The 15079-nt window shown below is 39.6% G+C and overlaps 1 protein-coding gene across 3 annotated transcripts in view; it reads right to left on the bottom strand.

Moving 5' to 3' along the window:
* The window catches only part of LIMA1 (LIM domain and actin binding 1), a 114249-nt gene that overhangs the window by 77938 nt on the left and 21232 nt on the right, over positions 1–15079 (bottom strand). For all 3 annotated transcript variants that reach the window (XM_066257864.1, XM_066257862.1, XM_066257863.1), the window contains exon 2: positions 431–572. In XM_066257864.1, the coding sequence (XP_066113961.1) occupies positions 431–549 (119 nt within the window). In that variant the 5' untranslated portion in view covers positions 550–572. The remainder of the gene's footprint in view (positions 1–430; positions 573–15079) is intronic.

Raw genomic sequence — 15079 nt, 5'->3', positions numbered from 1 at the left:
TTCTTCTTTTAGCAAGAGAGAGAAACAGTTAGGAACAGACAGACAGGCTGGAAGGGAGAGAGATGAGAAGCATCAATTCTTCATTGCATCATCTTAGTTGTTCATTTGATTGTTTTTTGTTCAATGTGCCTTGACTGGCAGGCTCCAGTAGAGCGAGTGATCCCTTGCTCAAGCCAGTGACCTTGGGCTTCAAGCCAGTGACCATGGGATCATGTATATGATCCCATGCTCAAGCCGGCAACCCCATGATCAAGCTGGCGACCTCAGGGTTTGAATGTAGGTCCTTTGCGTCCCAGGCTGACACTCTATCCACTGCTCCACTGCCTGGTCAGGCTATCATGTACTTCCTTTATTGATTTTTTTAACATGTGGTAATGTTTGTTCAAGACAGATGGTCCTTTTGGACCAGAATCAGTACTTAAGTACTTACTTGGAGAATATTTCTACAATAGCTGATGACTTGTTCTTGTTGACAAGGGAAAGTTCTTTGGCTGTTACCCTCAATGATAGTGAAGTCCATTGCCGTCGATTAAATGGAGTTGATTCCATCTTGTTTACAGATACTGAAACACCTATTCAATAAAGAAAGGCAGAATATTAGACACAGAAGAGGATTCTCCAGCTCCAGCCCTGGCAGCAGTGCAGTCTTAGACCAGCAGACCAGAACTCCTTTACCGGTTCTCTCAAAAACCATAACCTTGATCAAAGGAGTCAATATCTTTGGGTTTAATGTAGTTTCCTGTAAAATGAGAAGGTTAGAATAGATGATCTCGAAGGTCTCTTCCAGTTCTATCATTTTATGACTGACACTACTGTGCAAACATCAATTGGCCTTTCCTTGAACTTAAGTCTGTTCCAAAGTCACATTTGGAGTGAAATGTTCTATTCTGAGTTGCATCCCAGGGGAGGTACAATCAGCATCACTGCAGACTCAGGTCCCAATTAGGTTCTACCTACTTCCAAGTTTCTTTTGGCTGTACTCTCTCCCCACGCTCTGCAGCACTGACCACCTGTTGTTGGGGAATGATGTGACGACACAACATGAATAACAGAAAGAGTAAGGCAAAGGTTTTAAGGTGAGATAGACTTCATTTAAAATCATAATTTTGTTACCTTGAACAAATTATATTATCTTTTCAGTTTTAGTTTCTTCAGCTAAAAAAATGAGAATAATACCTACCTTTATAAGACTTTTGATATAGATTTAAGGAAATAATATATTTTAAATACTAGGCATGTTACAGTAGTATTAAAACATTTTAAGTATAATACATTACTATTGGCTTTTGTTATAATTCTTACTATTTTAATCCTTTTACCAACTGGAGAAAGTATAATGAACTTTAAATTCAGGGGGCTAAAAGCTTTATACTTAAATTCTCTCTAATATTCTTTCAAGTTAAAGAATGCATAAAGCCATGCCCTTGATATCACCTGTTACCTACCCTGACTTGTTTGGGTTTTTTTGCCCCAGTAATTACCAAAGGAGTTCCAACCTTTGTCCAAAAGAGGTTAGATTAGAAATGAGTCAATAGTTTCCTTATTTAAAGAGTGAAATTATATATGAAGTACTACTTGCAGCTCTCTTCACAACCATAGAGCATAACTGATCTAGTAGAATGTATGTAAGGTTCAGGTACTGCTTCCAACAGCTTTGACAGCAGAACACAGTGTGCTTACCCAAGCAACCTGGATTTCCATTTCACACTAAAAGTCCTGGGATACACAGTGCATGATAAGCAATCTTAAAAGACTGTGCTACTTTTCCCCATGTAGTACTTGTTCTTCCAACTAAAGCTCTATCTGAAAACAACACTAGTTTCATTATTTTTATTTATTCATTTGTTTTAATACCCAAATTGGAAGGCAATATAAAACCCTCTAATGGTAAGGAGCACTGGTTTTAGAGACAGATGCATCTAAATGGGTGTTGGCCACATCAAGTAAGGTTGTGTCTGTTCCTCAATCACAGATTTCTCATCTATAACAATAGTGCTTACTTCATTGTATCCTTATGAAGAATAAATAACATTAAAAAGAAAAGACCCTGATATAAGTAAGCAATAAATGTTTGGTTTTTATATTATCTCTTCTTCTGGATATCTTCCTGTATCCAGTATCCTCCTGGATAAAATAACTTTAATTCTAGACATATTCTTTGAAGTAACCCTGAATGTATCAAATAATATATAATATTTCTCTAATTCCTTTCCATTTTATTTATTTATTTTTTTGTGACAGAGACAGAGAGAGGGACAGACAGGGACAGACAGGCAGGAATGGAGAGATGAGAAGAATCAACTCTTCGTTGCAGCTCCTTAGTTGTTCATTGATTGCTTTCTCATATATGCCTTGACAAGGGGCTATAGCAGAGCCAGTGACCCCTTGCTCAAGGCTGCTTTCCATTTTATAACTGACAAACTCACCAAACATTATCAGCCTTTTCTTTAACAAGTAAAAGACACTAAAGCAACAACAATTAAGCTAAACTTAATTATATAACATCATAAGTCAAGTTTAGGAAATACTGACCAATACTTTTATTTGGTACAATTATGCTTCCAATATAAGTATATATATGAATGTTGTTAGTCAGTTCTTCTACAGTAATCAATCTGAATCAAAGAAAAATATACAAAAGGTATGCTCTCAATTTTTTTTTTTTTTTTAGCAAGAGAGAGAGACAGACAAGGAGAGAGATCAGAAGCATCAACTTGTAGTTGTGACACTTTAGCAGTTCATTGATTGCTTTCTCATGCATGTCTTCAATGGGGGGGGGGGACAAGTGGAGGGATACTCCAGCTGAGCCAGTGACCCCTTGCTCAAGCCAGCAACCTTGGGCTTTGCGTCAGCAACCTTTGGGCTCAAGTCAGTGACCATGGGGTCATGTCTATGATCCCACGTTCAAACTGGTGAGTCTATGCTCAAGCCAGCGACCTCGGGGTTTAGAACCTGGGACCTTAGCATCCCAGCAACACTCTATCCACTGTACCACTGCCTCGTCAGGCTCATTCTCAAATCTGCAACAAAGGAAAAGCATAAACTATTTGAGGGACTGAGTGTGATTAAGAAAAGCAGTTTTCTAATTCCATGGTTTTGATTACTTTTGGCCGAAAGTTAAGAAAAGTCAGACATCTATTTTGGTATAAGACTAGAGTTAGCCCACTTTACACTCAAAAAATGAGGTGGCTCACACCCTGATCATACTTCTCTTCATAGAAGCATACTGTTATTTTCTTTCCCTCTTTCTTTTCCTTCTTCCTCCCTCCCTCCTTCCCCTCCCTCCCTCCCAACCTCTCTCTCCTTCCTTCCTTCCTTCCCTCCTTCCTTCCTTCTGTGAGAAAAGAAGGGATAAACAGACTGTTGCATGTGCCCCCGAGCGGGATCCATCTGGCAACCCCCATCTGGAGCCAATGCTAGAATCAACTGAATTATCCTCAGCACCATAGGCCAAAGCTTGGGCCAATCAAGCCACTGTCTGTGTGAGGGGAAGAGGGAGAGAAGGGGGAGAGAAGAAGATGATCGCTTCTCCTGTGTGCCCTGACTGGGAATTGAACCCAGGACATTCATATGCCTGGCTGATGCTCTATTCACTGAGCCAACCACCCAGGGATGCATACTTTTTTTTCTTGGCAATGTGATTAGCACTCTTTGAAATGTATTGCTCACAAAAATTAGGGGATATTTTATAACTTCATATTCATTTTGAAATATCCCCTAATTTTTGTGAGCAGTATAGATAAAGGTAAGAATCACTTGGTACTAGGTTACTACTTCCTACAAGGTGTAAGGAGAGGGTCCTATCCAAATAGTGTGCATAATCTATTGGGCTTGCTAATGTGTACATGAATAACTATAGCACAAAGCAGAATGTGTTTAGAAGCAATGCATGGTTTATAAGTACAGGACCTGATTTTCTGGCTTGGTGGGTGGGAAGGGAAGAGGCATCAGACTGACCTGGGATTTAGGAACAGAAGAATTTCAACAAGTGAGGACAGGAGGAGGAAAGTGCATCTCAGGCAAGGGAACAGAATTACACCATTAGAGATTTGAGATAGCACAGGAGACTTTAGTGGAGTAATATTCTAGGTGCAAGAGAAGTTGAAGATAAGCTATGGAAAGATAGAATGGGAAGAGCCTTGAAAATATTAAAAAGTTTAGGCTGTATTGTAATAGTGAAGAAGAGTATGAGTGAACTGAGATGAAGTCTAGTAAATTTTTTTTTGAGAGAGAGAAAGATTGAGAGAGAGAAAGGAACAGACAGGGACAGACAGACAGGAAGGGAGAAAGAAGAGAAGCATCAATTCATAGTTGTGGCACTTTAGTTGTTCATTGATTACTTTCTCATTCGTGCCTTAACTGGGGGGCTACAGCTGAGCCATGACCCCTAGCTCAAGCCAGTGACTTTGGGCTTCAAGCTAGCAACCTTTGGACTCAAGCAGGCAACCATGGGATCGTGTTGATGATCCCTCACTCAAGCTGGTGACCCCACACTCAAGTTGGTGACCTCAGGGTTTCAAATCTGGGACCTCATCATCCCAGGATGACACTCTATTCACTTAGCCACTACTGGTCAAACAAGAGCTATGTTTTAAAAGATGATTCTTCAGACTCTGGCCTGGTAGCTCAGTTGGTTAGAGCATTGTCTCAATATGCCAAGGTTGCAGGTTTGATCCCTGGTCAGGGCACACACAAGGAGCAATCAATGAATGCATAAATAAGTAGAACAACAGCCCTGGCCAGTTGGCTCAGTGGTAGAGCATCAGCCTGGCGTGCAGAAGTCCCGGGTTCAATTCCTGATCAGGGCACACAGGAGAGGAGCCCATCTGCTTTTCTACCCCTCCCCCTCTCCTTCCTCTCTGTCTCTCTCTTCCCCTCCCGCAGCCAAGGCTCCATTGGAGCAAAGTTGGCCCGGGCGCTGAGGATGGCTCCATGGCCTCTGCCTCAGGCGCTAGAATGGCTCTGGTTGCAACAGAGCAACGCCCCAGATGGGCAGAGCATCGCCCCCTGGTGGGCATTCCGGGTGGATCCCGGTCGGGCACATGCGGGAGTCTGTTTGACTGCCTCCCCATTTCCAACTTCAGAAAAATAGCAAAAAAAAAAAAAAAAAAAGTAGAACAACAAATCTATTTCTTTCTATATATATAAAATTAATATATTTAAAGAAAAGAAAGAAAAAGAAAAGAAAAAGACACGTACCAAAACCTAGAATGACCCATGCATAAGGAGGTATCCAGTTTGGGCTGCTACAGTACCTTTGAATATTTTTTCCAGAGGCCCTGTGGACTTAAAGATCTAATTCACTGTACTTAATAGCAGCTATCACTTATTTGGCACTTATTAACTTAATTAATCCTTATACAACCCTGGAGTATTATTTTCATTTTTAAAACTGGTTCATTGAGGTTGAATAATTTGCCTAAGGTCACATAGCTAATATATGGCCCAGGCAGAATCCAGTGTGCCAGACTGTGGATGATAAAGGAAGAGCAACCTCACAGGGATCTGACCATAAATTCCTAACTGGACAGGTCATGGTGGGTAATTACACTCCAGACCTATAACTTGTTTAGTGTAAGATTTTTAAGCAAACCCTACTCAATGTTTTTGTGCATCTAGGTTAAAACCCCTTTGAAATTCCATAAGTAATACCCCTCTAAGGTGTAACCACCCTCAAGAGAGCACATAATCTTAACTGTACTGCAATCCAATCCCCATCTAGCTTTCTCCTACCTTTATGTAATCTTTCATACATTCTCTCCTTAATTCCAAATGCTTAAAAGAAACTGAAAAGCTTTTCTTCTCAGAAGCATCTGAGATGTTGCTTCCTGGCACTGCTGTCAATTTGGCTCAAATAAAGTCTTACAAAAATTCTCTGCAGGCTTGGACATTTCTTATGTCAAGAAGATTCCAAACCCAACCTCTTAGGTTATAATCATTCTACTACCACTTCAACTGTGAATGAAGAACTGCTGGAATGGTTGACAGTTATGTGCAAGAGCTAAAGAAAATGGATATAAAAAAACAATTAAGATTTTTAGCCTCATAGGACAATAGTGTAACAATAGTGTTACACTATAAGGACAATAGTGTAACAAATAAAAAAGGGACACATAGGTCCTGGCCGATTGGCTCAGAGGGAGAGCGTCGGCCCAGTGTGTGATGTCTCAGTTCGATTCCTGGGCAGGGCACACAGGAGATACGCCTATCTGCTTCTCCACCTTTCCCCTCTCCTTTCTCTCTATTGCTCTCTTCCCCTCCCACAGCCAAAGCTCTATTGGAGCAAAGTTGGCTCGGGCGCTGAGGATGGCTTCATGGCCTCTGCTTCAGGCACTAGAATGGCTCTGGCCGCAACAGAGCAAGGCCCCAGATGGGCAGAGCATCGCCCCCTAGTGGGCATGCCGGGTGATTCCAGGTCAGGTACATGTGGGAGTTTGACTGCTTCCCCACTTCTAACTTCAAAAAAATACAAAAAAAGAAAAAAAAAAGAAAGAAAAAACAAGAAAAAAGGGACACAGAGAACAGGTATCATTTGCTAAGAACAAATATGTCTTCAGTTTTGATACATGTGACAGGTTTTTACAAGAGAACAACTTAGAAATCAAGTAACCAAATCTCCTTTTTTAAAGTAAGGGAGTTGAGCCATATAAAGAAAGGTCCAATAATTTCCCAAACTCACCAGCTAGTTAATATGAAAGCCAGGTTCTAATTCCCAGTTCAAAGTTCTTTTTTTATCATACCAGGCAGGTTGAGGTAGAACAGCGAAACATCCTATGTCAGAGCTGTAGCCTGGAAATAAAGATCTCTGAACAAATGTCCTTGAAAATTTAAGGGTTGAACAGTGACTCATTGGGATATTTGGCCCCAGATTCCTCAAGCTATTGCTTAGGGTGAGGTCTCTAGCTGCTCCAGGACATGTATTCTAATAATAAAACTTAAACCTACTCTAATATAGACTACCTAACCAAATGAATTGATCCCAAAAACCAGGCTGGGACAAAAGCAAACCAGCTGCCACTAATAAAATTTTGAATTCTGTTCTTACAAACCCAATCTAAGTCCTCTCTCTCTTTCTCTCTATTTTGTTTGTTTTTGTTTTGTTCCTGAGGTGGCTACTTGTGCAAGAAGTATAGTTGCCTGAATATAGCCTCAAAAAATTAAAGAGAACAAAGCATGGTTGGTCTTTGAACAATATGGGTTGGAACTGTGTGGGTTTACATGCAGATATTTTTTCAATAAATACCATAAATGCATTTTCTTTTCATTATGGTGTTTTTTTGTTTTGTTTTTTAGTGAACAAGGGAGACAGACAGACAGGAAGGGAGAGAGATGAGAAGCATCATCTCATAGCTGTGGCACCTTAGTTGTTCATTGATTGCTTTCTCATATGTGCCGTGATGGCGGGGCTCTAGCCGAGCCAGTGACCCCTTGCTCAAGCCAGTGATCATGGGGTCAGATCTATGATCCCATGCTCAAGCCAGCAACACTGTGCTCAAGCTGGTGAGCCCATGCTCAAGCTGGATGAGCCTGCACTCAAGCTGGAAACCTCAGTGTTTCGAATATGGGTCCTCAGCATCCCAGGCAGACGCTCTATCTACTGTGCCACCACCTGGCCAGGCTCCTTATGGTGTTCTTAATCACATTTTTTTCTAGCTTACTTTATTATAAGAATATAGTATATAATACATACAACATACTAAATATGTGTTAATTGACTGTTTATGTTATTGATAAGGCTTGGGTTAACAGTAGTAAAGTTTTGGGGGAGTCAAAAGTTATACAGAGATTTTTTGACTGTGCAGGGGTTGGCTCCCCTCACTGCTGTGTTGTTCAAGGATTAACTCTATAACAAACTCACTTGTTCAGAGAAAACATTATTTTTTTAGAGTTTTAAAAGTGTTTTTTTGTATATTTTTTCTGAAATGAGAAGCAGGGAGGCAGAGAGACAGAGTCTAGCATGTGCCTGACCAGGATCCACCTGGTAAACTCAGCAGGGGGCGATGCTCTGATTATCTGCGGCATTGCTCCATTAGAACTGGAGCCATTCTAGTGCCTGAGGTGGAGGCCATGGAGCCATCCTCAGAGCCCGGGCCAACTTTGCTCCAATGGAACCTTGGCTGCAGGAGGGGAAGAGAGAGAGAGAGATAAAGGAGAGGGGAAAGGTGAAGAAGCAGATGGGCGTGTCTCCTGTGTATCCTGCCCAGGAATTGAACCTGGGACATCACACACTGGGCCGATGCTCTCCCTCTGAGCAAATCGGCCAGGGCTTGTTGTTGTTTTGTTTAACCAAGAACTCTTCCCAATTTGGATGACAACAGATCAAAGGAAGCAACTAATTAAAAGGGAAAAAAAGAACCTAAAAAACTTTAAGGTGCAAAGGGAAATTTTAAGCAAAGGTAACATGAAATATGTGCTCACATAATGTTTTATTTTTAAGAATATAAATTACATTTAGTCTTATGGGTGTATTTTTTGTATAAAAAGTAGTGACTAAATTCACATACTTAAAAATTTTTTTGGAAGTTAATAGCTTTCTAAAAATTTTTAAATTTTATTTCATTTTTAGAGATAGAGTAAGAGCAAGTAAGAGAGAAACACCAATTTGTTGTTCCACTTATTAATTCATTCACTGGTTGATTCTTGTATTTGATTGGGATTAAACCCACACCTTGGCATGTTGGGACTACACTCGAACCCAGGGCAGAAGACTGTATTCTAATAAGAACCTTAAAGTGATTGTAGTGTCAGAAGTTTCCCCATCACACACTGAGACACACTAAAATAAGAGTTTAAGATCTAGATATATTCAAAAAAAAAAAAAGTTAAAATAGCAAAATAGGAATTCTTATGTTGACCACTTCAAATTTTATATTGCCATAAAAATGTGGCAGTGTAAGGAAGATGACTTCCCTCTAAGGGCAGATTGAAGTTTGGACAAAAATTAGTCTGGACACTGACCTGACATTCACTGACACTGCACTGTTGCCCATCATAGAGGTTCACCCTAGAACTTCCTTGCCCAGAAGGCACAAAATCACTGTGTAGAGCAGGAGTCAGGAACCTATGGCTCACAAGCCAGATGTGGCTCTTTTGATGGCTGCATCTGGCTCGCAGACAAATCTTTAATAAAAAAAATAGTAACGTTAAAAATATAAAACATTCTCATGTATTACAATCAATTCATTTCCTACCGCTCATGTTCATGGTTGTGGGTGGCTGGAGCCAACCACAGCTGTCCTCTGGGACAACACCAAATTTTTATTGGATAATATGTAAGGTACACAGGTCATTGTATGGCTCTCATGGAATTACATTTTAAAATATGTGGCGTTCATGGCTCAGCCAAAAAGGTTCCGGACCCCTGGTGTAGAGACTCATGATAATAAAAACAAGCTCTCTTCATTTATTTTATTTTCTAGTTTGGTTTGTTGCTGAATTTAAAATGCTGCTTGAGAAAAGTCCACAAGGTCAAAAAAGTGGTATCTGGCCCTGGCTCAGTTGGTTAGAACATTATCCCAATACAACAAGGTTGCAGGTTTGATCCCTAGTCAGGACACATACAAGAATCAGCCAACAAATGCATAAATAAGTGTAACAACTAATGTCTCTCTCTCTCTCCCTCTAAAATCAATCAACATTTAAAAAAATAATATCTGAATAAAAATTCCAATTTATCTTTATCTCTTGACTATGAAGACAGCTATAATTTATCGAGATGTCAAAGATAAAGCAAAAAGCCAACAGGCTTGGGCTCTTATCTTTAATTTGCCACTAATTAGCAGCATTATCTGCTGAAAAAATAATCTCTCGGGGCCTTAATTTCTTCTTGTGTACAATTAAGGGGGTAAAATAGCCTAGAGTTTTTCTAACTGCAGGTAATAAAATTAGTGAGTTGTGAAATCAGTTTAGTGGGCTAGAACCAGCATGTTTATTTGTGTTAATAAAAAATAGAATGAAAACAGAAAATGTCAGAGTGCATCACATGTAGTATACGTATTCTTTTATAAAGCTTTTGGTTATTTGTGTGTGTATAAACTGGATAAGAATTGCCCTGGATAGCTGCTAGAGCACCATCCTGAAGCACAAAGGTTGCCGGTTCAATCCTCAGTCAGGGCACATACAGGAACAGATTGATGTTCCTGTCTCTCTCTCTAAAATCAATAAAAAAAATTTTTTAAAGAGACTTGTTAAAAATATATAAATAAATTGAGTAAGAATGTAAAATATACACACATACATATATATATTTTATACATACATACATATATATTTTTAATTTTTTTTAAGTGAGCGACACATACACAGGAAGATAGAGAGATGAGAAGCATCAACTCATACTTGCGTCACTTCAGTTGTTCATCGATTGCTTCTCATATATGCCTTGACCAAGGGGCTCCAGCTGAGCCAGCATCCGCGCTCAAGCTGGCAAGCCCGTGTTCAGGCTGAGAAGCCTGCACTCAAGGCAGTGACATTTGGAACTGGGGACCTCAACATCCCAAGTAGATGCTTTATCCACTGTGCCACCACCAGTTAGGCTGTAAAATATTTTTTATTGTAGGATTGGTTAAAAATTATATTTTGACAAGTGTTGGTGAGAATGCAATGAAACTGAAAACCCTCCTACACTGCTGATGGAATGTAAAATATTGCAGCTGCTTTGGAAAATAGCTGACATCTCTTCAAAAGGTTAAACCTCATATGACCCAGCAATTCCACTCTGAGGTATGTGTGTGTGTGTGTATGTGTGGGGGAGGGGGTTTGTATATCTCCAAGAGAAATGAAAATACATGTCCACATAAAAACTTGTACATGATGGCCCTGGTCAGTTGGCTCAGTGGTAGAGCATCAGCCTGGCATGTGAATGTCCCGGGTTTGATTTCCAGTCAGGGCACACAGAAGAAGCAACCATCTGCTTCTCCTCCCCTCCACCTTCCTCTTTCCTGTCTTTCTCTCCTCCTCTCACAGCCAAGGCTCTGTTGATTCAAGAGTGTTGGCCCCGGGTGCTAAATATGGTTCTGTGGAGCCTCCACCTCAGGCACTAAAAATAGCTCAGTTGTGAGCATGGCCACAGGTGGGCAGAACATCGGCCCCAGACAGGGGTTGCCAGGTGGATCCTGGTCAGGATTCTGTCGCTCTATCTTGCCTCCTCTCACTTAAATTTATTTATTTGTTTAGATTTTATTTATTGATTTTTAGAGAGAGAGAGGAAGAGAGAAAGCAAGAAAGGAGGGAGAAGTGGGAAGCATCAACTCACAGTAGTTGCTTCCTATATGTGCCTTGACCAGGCAAGCTCGGGGATTCTAACTGGCAACCTCAGCATTGCAGGTCGTTTTATCCACTGCGCCACCACAGGTCAGGATCACTTAAATAAAAAAATAAAATAAAAAACACCCAAACTTCAAGGTTACCTCTGAGTCACAAAAACATAATATGTTTAAAATGTGTATGTAAAATAGTTTATCTACTGTGCTTAGGAGGCATGCAAATTGTTGTTAGTGTTCTTAACTCAGTAGGATTAAGCCAAAAGGAATGATTGTTAGTGATCATTTTTTCAGTTTAATAGATAAGATGCTTTAATGATAAAAAAAAATCACAACTTGTTCATGAATGCTCATAAAGTATTATTGGCCCCAAAGTAAAAACACTCCAAATGTTTATCAACTGATGAATGGATGAACAAAATATGGTCTATCCATATAAGGTTACATATATTATTTGGCTGTGGAAAGGAATGAAGCATTGACACATGCATTCTACAGTAGTGAATGAAGCTTGAAAAATTATGCCAAATGAAAGAAACCAGTCACAATAGATCACACATTGTATGAGTCTACTTATGTGAAATGACCAGAATAAACAAATCTAGAAACAGAAAGTAAATTAGCCTGACCTATAGTTGTGCAGTGGATAAAGCGTCAACCTGGAATGCTGAAGTCGCTGGCTCAAAACCTGAGCTTGCCCAGTCAAGGCACATACGGGAAGCACAACTATGAATTGATGCTTCCTGCCTCACCCTCTACCTCTCTCTCTCTCTTCTCTCTAAAATTAGTAAATAAAAATCTTAAAAAAGAAAAAAAGAGAAAAAAAAGTAGGTCTGACCTGTGGTGATGCAGTAGATTAAGTGTCAACCTGGAATGCTGAGGTTACCGGTTTAAAACCCTGGGCTTGCCCTGTCAAGGTACATATTAGAAGTTGATGCTTCTTGCTTCTCCCTACCTTCTCTCTCTTGCTCTCTCCTTCCCTTCTCTAAAATGAATAAATGAATAAATAAATAAATTAATTAATTTTAAAAAAGTAAATTAGTGGTTGGTTGCCTAGTACTTGGTGGGGGGTGGCGGGGTGCAGAGGGGCTAACTGCTCATGGGCATTTTTTTCTGGAAGATAATGAAAATGTTGTACAATTGATTATGGTGATGGCTGCACAACTCTGTGACTAAATATACTAAGAACAACTGAATTGCACACTTTCAATAGATAGATTGTATGGTGTGTGAATTATATTTCAATAAAACTGTTAAATTATACTTTGAAAGTCACTAGATGACAGATAATCACTGAGGTCCCTGAGAATTTTCAGTGTGTCCCCGCACAAGGCCTCCATCAGTCATTCTCACACCTTGGCTATTTGGAGGCAGAGCAGTATCAGGGAAACACCACCTGGTTCTGATTCTGATTCCAGTGCCAACCAGATGCATGGCGACCTCTCTGTATTATCCTTTCCTTCTATGCAAAACAAGGATGACAAACTTCTGCTACAGGTTGTTCTAAAAACAAAAGGAGGTAATAAATGCAAAATAGTGCCTGGCACATTGCTTGAGGTCAGAACCAACCTTGTCAGTCTTTGTATGCCTCTGTGCCTAAGATGCACTCAGTAAACATTCTAAACTAAAGGTTTAGTTAACACAACACATATTTGAGCTTAGCTTAGTTCAGTGGTTCTCAAAGTATGCGCCCTAGAAGATTTCCAGGTGCGCCCTATGGTATTCCAGAGAAATATGTGCCTGTTGGGGACCAAAAAACCAACAGGATTTTTGGAGTTTAGAGTTTGGGGGGACAGAGGTGTGGGGAATTGGCTGTAAGCTAACAGTCTGTCCAACCTCTCACCTCACTTGCCTGATTAGGTTGCAAAAGGCTGTTAAGCTGTGGTGCTGGACTATCCCCCATGTTCCCTGGAAAGACTGGAGGCAAGTTTCTTCTATCCTTTGTTTGGTATAAAGTTAAGATGATATGTATGGTGGGGGTTTTCTGCACTCAACACAATTAAGAGTAAAAAGAGAGGAATTCTTCAATGTATTGACAAGGAAATGAGAGTTTGCCTTTCAAATATATGCTCAAACATTGAAGAAATCGCTGGGACACATCAGGCTCATGTTTCTCATAAACACAAGAATAAAAAAACTTAACACATTTGTGCCAGGACCTGCCGAAAATACTAAATCTTACTAAGAATGTATCTCTATATATAAAAAGATAACTTTTTTGTCTTTTTCACATTTCTTAACCCCTTTTTTATGAATTCTAAAAAGCATAAGTCAAAAAATGTAACATAAACATGTTTTTTAATGTCAGAATAAATTTAATTTTGTATATATTTTAATTACCATAAAAGCACACTTAAACTTTATATTTTTCTTTAATATTTGACTTAAATATTATAACGTATTTCTCAGAAATTTGTATATAGTGTGCCTACAATTATTTATAGGATTTTATTTATTTATTCATTCATTTTAGAGAGGAGAGAGAGAAAGCGAGAGAGAGAAAGGGGGAGGAGCAAGAAGCATCAGCTCCCATATGTGCCTTGACCAGGCAAGCCCAGGGTTTTGAACCAGTGACCTCAGCATTCCAGGTCAACGCTTTATCCACTGTGCCACCACAGGTCAGGCTATTTATAGGATTTTAAATGTGCTCCGACTTCAAAAAGTTTGAGAACCACTGCCTTAGTTGATTTAAAATGATTCATAAATGTAACACTTACTTCAGCTGTTTGACTTTTATGGTACAAAAATTACTCTCTTCATAATACATAACGGAGATAGCAACACTAGTGGAAAAGAAATTAGTGGTCTCTTTAAAACACTGAAGTTTTTATTTTATAATAATAATTATTATTAAATTTTATTTATTGATTTTAGAGAAGTGGGGGAAAGAGACAGGAACATTGATTTATTCCTATATGTGCCCTGACTGGTGATCAATTCTGCAACCTTTATGTATAGGGAAGACATTCTAACCAACTGAGCTATCTGACCAGGGCTTTATTTTATAATTATGAGAAAAACTGCCTGTCTCTTCTTAAATGTTTGTTTTGACCACTTTGAGAAATTACTTTTTTTAGTTTTTATTCAAAAGTTAAATTAAACATAAATCAATTTTTTAATATAAATGTTACTAAATTGTATAATGAATAAATCTAGATATGATTATTGGGCCTTCATAAGGTTCTTGGGCAATTTAAAAAAAATTTAATCCTTGATTAGGTTAGTGATTTTCAAAGAGCTTTAGCAGCAAAGGTGGAATCCATTAGCACCCTTCTTTTCTCCCCACACCACTGTCTTTCTTCACCTTCCTCCTTTCCTTTGGGGAATCTCTCCTCCAAAGGTCTTAACAAGCACTCCAAACCAGAGCTGTCATTTTCTTCACTGTCTAACTTCCTTGATCAGAGTGATTGGTCAAGGGATGGACCCACTCATCATAAACAATAAGAAACAGAAGCCTGCCTGCTTTTGTCTGCCCCTTCCCCCAAGTCCATTCTACTTCCCAAAGATAACCTCTGTCACAGTTTGGAATATAAGCTTCCTGATATTGCCTATATATGACGATGATAATACCAAACATTGGCCCTGGCTGGATGGCTTCGCAGTAGAGCATCAGCCCAGCGTGTGGAAGTCCTAGGTTTGATTCCTGGTCAGGGCACACAGGAAAAACAACCATCTGCTTTTCCACCACTCCCTCTTCTTTCTCTCTCTTTCTCTCTTTCTCTCTCTCTTTCTCTCTCTTCCTCTCCCTCAGCTGGGCACTGAGGATGGCTCCATAGCCTCATCTCAGGTGCTAAAATAGCTCAGTTGCCCAAGCAATG

This window comes from Saccopteryx bilineata, chromosome 2 (assembly GCF_036850765.1).
Source record: "Saccopteryx bilineata isolate mSacBil1 chromosome 2, mSacBil1_pri_phased_curated, whole genome shotgun sequence".
NCBI lineage: Eukaryota > Metazoa > Chordata > Mammalia > Chiroptera > Emballonuridae > Saccopteryx > Saccopteryx bilineata.
The sequence above is the reverse complement of the archived record's forward strand: the minus strand, read 5'-3'. Positions and strand labels throughout refer to the sequence as shown.